General features: G+C 40.9%; 1 protein-coding gene across 2 annotated transcripts in view; it reads right to left on the reverse strand.

Annotated features, from left to right (window-relative positions):
* PIGL (phosphatidylinositol glycan anchor biosynthesis class L) overlaps positions 1-7,326 on the reverse strand; it is a 102,857-nt gene that overhangs the window by 90,962 nt on the left and 4,569 nt on the right. For both annotated transcript variants that reach the window (XM_037727236.1, XM_017496824.2), the window contains exon 2: positions 402-501. In XM_037727236.1, coding sequence (XP_037583164.1) covers positions 402-501 — 100 coding nt within the window. The remainder of the gene's footprint in view (positions 1-401; positions 502-7,326) is intronic.

A 7,326-nucleotide genomic window follows, 5' to 3' on the forward strand; every position in this document is an offset into this window, starting at 1 on the left:
TTTTGAGATGGAGTCTCACTCTGTTGCCCAGGCTGGAGTGCAATGGCTCGATCTTGACTCACTGCAACCTCTGCCTCCCAGGTTCAAGTGATTCTCCTGCCTCAGTCGCCTGAGTAGCTGGGATTACAGGCATGCTCCACTACACCCAGCTAATTCTTGTATTTTTAGTAGAGACAGGGTTTCACCATGTTGGTCAGACTATCTCAAACCCCTGACCTCAAGCAATCCACCAGCCTCGGCCTCCCAAAGTGCTGAGGTTACAGGTGTAAGCCACCACACCACACTTAGACTTTTCATACAAGATGTTCTTAGCCACTCACGTTAGTTTTTTGGGTGTCTTTTGAGTATACCACTGCATATTTATTGCCAATAAATTTCTACATTGTTAAAAAATATATTACCTGTTGTCAATAATCATTACACTGGAGGGTGGAATCCCCAAAACATCACAGCTCTGCAAAAGTTCTTTCTTACGAGTCTCTCCTTGATTGTAGTAATTTCCTGAGGATAACAAATATATAGTGGTAGATTTCTTTAACAGTGGAGACCTATCTATTCACTCATTCTTATCCTGTTTTTGTTCCCTAAAGGATTTAAGCTGCCTGAAAATGTGTGATTATGATACAAAGTTGAAGAAAACACAACATCAAGATACTCCTGTGAGAAGACTACCAGTAGCACAATCTTTAGAACCACCATTCACAATCCTTTCCCATCTCTGTATCTATCTACCTATCTGTCTGTCTGCATTTCAGTCACACGTTAGAGGCAGCATGGTACACAACCAAGGGTACAAACTATGAAGTTAAGCAGATTTAGTATCAACCCATGTATGCGTACTCAGAACAACTGGGACTCCTCTTCGCTGATAGTCCTCAAACAACTGTTTAACATTGATTTATGGATGAGGCTTTCCAAGCTCATTCTTGTTGGTATAGAAAAAGAAAAAGAAAATAAAGGCTGGTACTCCTGAGTATTACAGGAAAATGTGCAGATACCATTTAGGAAAGCATACTCTTTTGAAGAGTTTCACAGCCAGCTATCCAGCATACCCCAAGGGGATCTTGATTCCACTGGCACACCGAACAACTTATATATTCTCTATTTTCCCAACACATATACTATGTTCCCCAAGAATAGTTCTGGTAAATAAAACTCCTCTGTATCCTTACAAATAATAATCCAGTGACATTTTGGTATAATCTAAGTTGCACTCATTTTTAGCATCTATCCAGCTACTGCACATCTTAATTCAACTCTCCAGCAAATAACTGCATGTCTGATTTGTGCAAGTTACTTAACTTTCTTAATTCACACTTTTTTCACCAGTTAAGTGGGGATAATGGCTATTTCTGTTTTTTTGAGATGAGTCTTGCTCAGTCGCCCAGGCTGGAGTGCAGTGGCGAGATTTTGGCTCACTGCAACCGCTGCCTCCCAGGTTCAAGTGATTCTCCTGCCTCAATCTCTCAAGTAGATGGGATTACAGGCACCCGCTACCACACCCAGCTAATTTTTGTATTTTTAGTAGAGACGGGGGTTTCACCACGTTGGCCAGGCTGGTCTCTAACTCCTGACCTCGTGATCCACCTGCCTTAGCCTCCCAAAGTGCTGGGATTACAGGCATGAGCCACGGTGCCTAGTTGATAATGGCTATTTCATATGGCTTTCTGGGAGATTATGATTATATGTATGATTACATTAATATATATATATGAAAGGATCCAATTAGGTACTGTGTTGGTTTTCTCTTTCCCTGACCTTTTTATGTTTATTATCCTCCTCTTCTCCTTCCTTTCTTCCTGAATTACAATGCATCTTCATCATCCACATCAAATCATTTCCTCTAGGAGGCCTCTTCTAGAGCAGTAATTTCTGGTATTCTATTCATAAGTATAAACTTTCTCCATGATCAGATTATTAATTTCTAAATGTTACTGGCCAGGCTTGGTGGCTCATACCTGTAATTTCAACACTTTGGGAGGCTGAGGCAGGTGGATCACCTGAGATCAGGAGTTTGAGACCAGCCTGGCCGATATGGTGAAACCCATCTCTACTAAAAATACAAAAATTGGCCAGGCGTAGTGGCTCACGCCTGTAATCCAAGCACTTTGGAGGCCAAGGCGGGCAGATCACCTGAGGTCAGGAGTTCAAGACCAGCCTGACCAACATGGTAAAACCCCGTCTTATATTTAAAAAAAAAAAAAAAAATCAGTCGGGTGTTGTGGCGGCTGCCTGTAATCCCAGCTACTAGGGAGCCTGAGGCAGGAGAATCACTTGAACCCAGGAGGTGGAAGCTGCAGTAAGCTGAGACTGCACCACTGCACTACAGCCTGGGTGACAAGAGTGAGACTCAGCTTCAAAAAAATAAAAATGTCATTGATCTTAAAAGTCATGGTCGTATTTAACTTTGTATCATCCCTGATATCCAGCACACTGTGGATGGATAAAGTTACTAAACTTTACTAAAACTCTCACGTGAAACCTTTCAACTTTGGCAAGGGTCTTTCTAGTGCTAGCTTTGAGTGGTTTGAAACCGGATAGGAAAGTCATGATACTATATCCAATACAGACTAATCCTAAAAAGACTGCAGATAACAGGTTTAGTTTTGTATTGTCCTTATCATATCTTTTTATACATTTTTTTAAGTCAAAAACTATTTTGTGACTTAAAAAAAATTGCTACACATACCCTCTCCCATTTTTTTTCCCTAGATTACTTGATTTTTTGTGATAAATAGTCTCATGTACACTAATGCCACAATTGCTAAGTTCAGAGGCTGTGCAAATTAGCCTATGATTATGGTTATCAAAAACTGCTTAGGATTGAGGCTAATGTGTTTTATTGGGGCCAGTTTTATTGCTTTGTGTGTGAATTAAGGAACTTCTAAGAGTTCTGGAAGCTTAAGTCAAGGACCATTTTAACTGTTTTCATTAAGTTTGGTGAACGTGTAGGCACTTCAACAGAACACATGTCTGAGATCCTTCAGCAGCTTTAACTGATATATTCTAGAACAACATCTAAGTGAGACGGGTGCACCCTGGGATGCACAAAATAATCTTTTGGGGTGGTAGAGGAAAAGCATTAGAATGTCTCCCCCTAATTTTCTTTCTTTTTTTTGAGGCAGAGTTTTGCTGTTGTCGCCCAGGCTGGAGTGCAGTGGTGTGATCTTGGCTCGCTGCAACCTCCACCTCCTGGGTTCAAGCAATTTTCTTGCCTCAGGCTCTTGAGTAGCCGGGATACAGGTACCTGAGATGCAATTTCGCTCTCGTTGCCCAGGCTGGAGTGCAATGACGCAATCTTGACTCACTGCAACCTCCACCTCCCGGGTTCAAGTGATTCTCCTGCCTCAGCCTCCCAAGTAGCTGGGATTACAGGCGTGCGCCACCATGCCTGGCTAATTTTTTGTATTTTTAGTAGAGATGGGGTTTCTCCATGTTGCTCAGGCTGGTCTTGAACTTCCAACCTCGTGATCTGCCTGCCTCGACCTCCCGAAGTGCTGGGATTACGGGCGTGAACCACCCTGCCCAGCTGTCTCCCTCTAATTTGTTCACCTTGCTTTTTAAAATGTAAGTTTTTGTTAATGTTTTTAATGTACGCATTAGTTAAGGTGTCTGTGTACTTATTATAAATTGTAAATAAACATACATTTAATGGGAATATATGATCAACATTTTTTACCAATAGGAAAATGTGACCAGAGTTTTGAGACCATTCTTCTAGGAAACAGAAAATAATAAAATTAATGTAATTTCTAGATGTAGAACTACATTATGTTTGTGTTTATGTATAAGCTCATGCACAATTCTATGTTAAGTAGTCTTCCCATAACATACTTCTCTGTCATAGCTAGCAATCATAATCACATTTAATACAAACTAAAGATATTTTGCAAAGTAGATATTTTGTAAACATCACAAGTTATGAAGGTAGAAATTTTATTTTATTAAAAAATTTAAAATTAATTTATTCTAAATAGGTAATAGATTCATATTTAAAAAAAAATCAAAGCCAGACAACATGGCTCATGTCTGTATTCCTAGCACTTTGGAAGGCTGAGGTAGGAGGATCACTTGAGGCCAGGATTTCAAAACCAGCCTGGTTAACATAGTGAGACCCTGTCTCTACAAAACAAAATTTTTAAAAATTAGCTAGGCATGCTTGTAGTCCCACCTACTTGGGAGGCTGAGGTGGGAGGATCACTTGAGCCCAGGAGTTCGAGGCTATAGTGAACCATGACCACACCACTGCACTACAGGCTGGGTGACAGTGTGAGACCCTGTGTCTCAAAAAATACAGGTATCAGTAAGAAGCTGGGTGGGGTGGCTCATGCCCATAATCCCAGCCCCCAATACTTTGGAAGGCAGGAACATTGAGGCCAGGAATTCAAGACCAGCTTGGGGAATATAGCAACACCTATCTCTACAAAAAAAGAAAGAGAAAGAAAGACAGAAAGAGAGAGAGAAAGGAAGAAAGAAAGAGAAAGGAAGAAAGAACAAAGAAAGAAAGAAAGAACAAAGAAAGAAAGAAAAAAGAAAGAAAATAAATCATATAAAGGTGAAAAAGCTCCTGTTGATCTTGGCTTACTGCAACCTCCACCTACCAGGTACAAGTGATTCTCCTGCCTCAGCCTCCCAAGTAGCTGGGATTACAGGCATGCGCCACCATGCCAGCCTAATTTTTGTATTTTTTATTTTTAGTAGAGACAGGGTTTCACCATGTTGGCCAAACTGGTCTCAAACTTCTGACCCTCAGGTGATCCGCCTACCTCAGCCTCCCAAAGTGCTGGGATTACAGGTGTGAGCCACCACGCACAGCCTGTTTGTTTATTTTATAAAGACGGGATCTTGCTCTGTCTCGAGCCTTTCCCTTCTTGACTGTACTACCAGCTCTCATATCAGGTGACAGAGCAAGACCCTGTCTTTATAAAATAAACAAAACATTAATAAATAATATATAACAAAAAAACAAAATGGTAAGTTGGATTCAGAGGAAATAATAAAAGATAATAAAAATACTGAATGCCAACTGCATGCTCTGTATTTTTTATTTGAAAAAATTTTCAATTCTAGTCCCAAATTTTTATGAACCTAATGAAAAGAAGGATAAACTTTATTAAAGAGCTCTACCTATAATATTTTGCAAATAAAATCTAGGCTTCTCTTGAAGATCTTGAAACAAACTTGCTTATAATTTGACTCCTGTAGTTGTAATATGGAATATAAATAAAACTAAAATCTGGCCGGATCATAGTTCCCTGCAGTCTCCAAGTCTTGGGCTCAAGTGATTCTCCCGCTGGAGTGCAGAGGCAAAATTTTGGCTCACTGCAACCTCTGCCTCCCGGATTCAAGTGATTCTCCTGCCTGTCTCCCAAGTAGCTGGGATTACAAGCATGTGCCACCACAACCAGCTAATATTTGTATTTTTAGTAGAGACGGGTTTCACCGTTTTGGCCAGGGTGGTCTCAAACTCCTGACCTCATGATCCACCCGCCTTGGCCTCCGAAAGTGCTGGGATTACTGGTTAATAGCAGCTGGATGAACTAATGTTCTTTGGAACATACACTGGGAATCAGTTTAGATATTTAATCAACTGACAAGGCATACAAGGCAATGTAAGAGGCAGATTGGGTGTAATGGTTTTAGAAAAGGTAAGAACCACAGGGTCCTGGCTCCTTTACACTGTAGCTGGTCACTTTGGTTGTTACTTAAACTTTGTGATTCAGTTCCCATATTTGTATAATGGAAATAACAATAGTAGGTACTTACAGAGTTGCTGACATGATGAAATGAGTCACCAATAACAAAAAAATTATTATTTTTTCCCTGCTGCTTCTCTTCCTTTTAACCGGAGATCTTGTTAGAATGAATTATTCATGCGAATCCAAGATTTACTGATGCCTTTACTACTGCTTGCTTCCTATATATAGCTACTCCTATTTTTAAAGCCCAGCTCCAAAGAAAACCAATTTGGAGAAGATTTCCTTAATCTAAACCCCTGAAAAAAGAATTAATGCTTTTCTCCATTTTGGGTCCATAGTACTTTCTCCATCAAAACATCATAGCTTTCATTATATTACAAATTATTGGCTTCCTGTTTTTCATATTAGAATGTTAAGTCAGCAGTATACAGAATGTTTAATCAACACGTTTGAATGAATTGTGAATTTAAAAAGTAATTTTAGGCTGGGCATGGTGGCTCATGCTGTAATCCCAGCATGCTGGGAGGCCAAGCTGGGTGGATCACCTTAGGTCAGGAGTTCAAGGCCAGCCTGGCCAACATGGTGAAACCCCGTCTCACCGAAAATACAAAAATTAGCCAGGCATGATGGCGCATGCCTGTAGTCCCAGCTAATTGGGAGGCTGAGGCAGGAGAATCGCTTGAACTCGGGAGGCAGAGGTTGTAGTGAGCCAAAATTTCACCTCTGTACTCCAGCCTGGGCGATAGAGTGAGATTCTGCCTCAAAAAAAAAAAAAAAAAAAGGTTGGGTGTGCTGGCACACGCCTGTAGTCTCAGCTGTTGGTAGGCTGAGGTGGGAGGATCACTTGAGCCCAAGACTTGGAGACTGCAGGGAACTATGATCTGGCCAGATTTTAGTTTTATTTATATTTCTTTTTTTAAGATGGGGTTTCACCATGTTGGTCAGACTGGTCTTCAACTCCCGACCTCAGGTGATCCGCCTGCCTTGGCCTCCAAAGTGCTTGGATTACAGGCGTGAGCCACAACGCCCGGCCAGTTTTATTTATATTTCATATTTATCCTTATATTCCTTATGTTCATAAAAATTTGGGACAAGAATTGAAATTTTTTTCAAATAAAAAATATGGAGCACGCAGTCGGCATTCAATATTTTTATTGTCTTTCATTATTTCCTCTTAATCCAGCTTACCATTTTGTTTTTTCTTGTATGTTATTTATTAATGTTTTGTTTATTTTATAAAGACAGGGTCTTGCTCTGTCACCTGATATGAGAACTGGCAGTGCAGTCAAGAGGATAGAGCAAGATCCCATCTTTATAAAATAAACAAACAGGCTATGCGTGGTGGCTCACACATACAGTCCCAGCACTTTGGGAAGCCGAGGCAGGTGGATCACCTGAGGGTCAGAAGTTCAAGACCAGTTTGGCCAACATGGTAAAACCCTGTCTCTACTAAAAACACAAAAATTTGCCTGATGTGATGGTGGGCACCTGTGATCCCAGCTACTCAGGGGGCTGAGGCAGAACTCCTTGAACCCAGGAGGCTGAGCCAAGATTGAGCCACCGCACTCTAGCCTGGGTGACAGGGTGAGGCTCTGCATCAAAACAAAAAAAAAAGGGTGAACCCACA

This window comes from Cebus imitator, unplaced genomic scaffold (assembly GCF_001604975.1).
Source record: "Cebus imitator isolate Cc_AM_T3 unplaced genomic scaffold, Cebus_imitator-1.0 Scaffold223, whole genome shotgun sequence".
Taxonomy (NCBI): Eukaryota; Metazoa; Chordata; class Mammalia; order Primates; family Cebidae; genus Cebus; species Cebus imitator.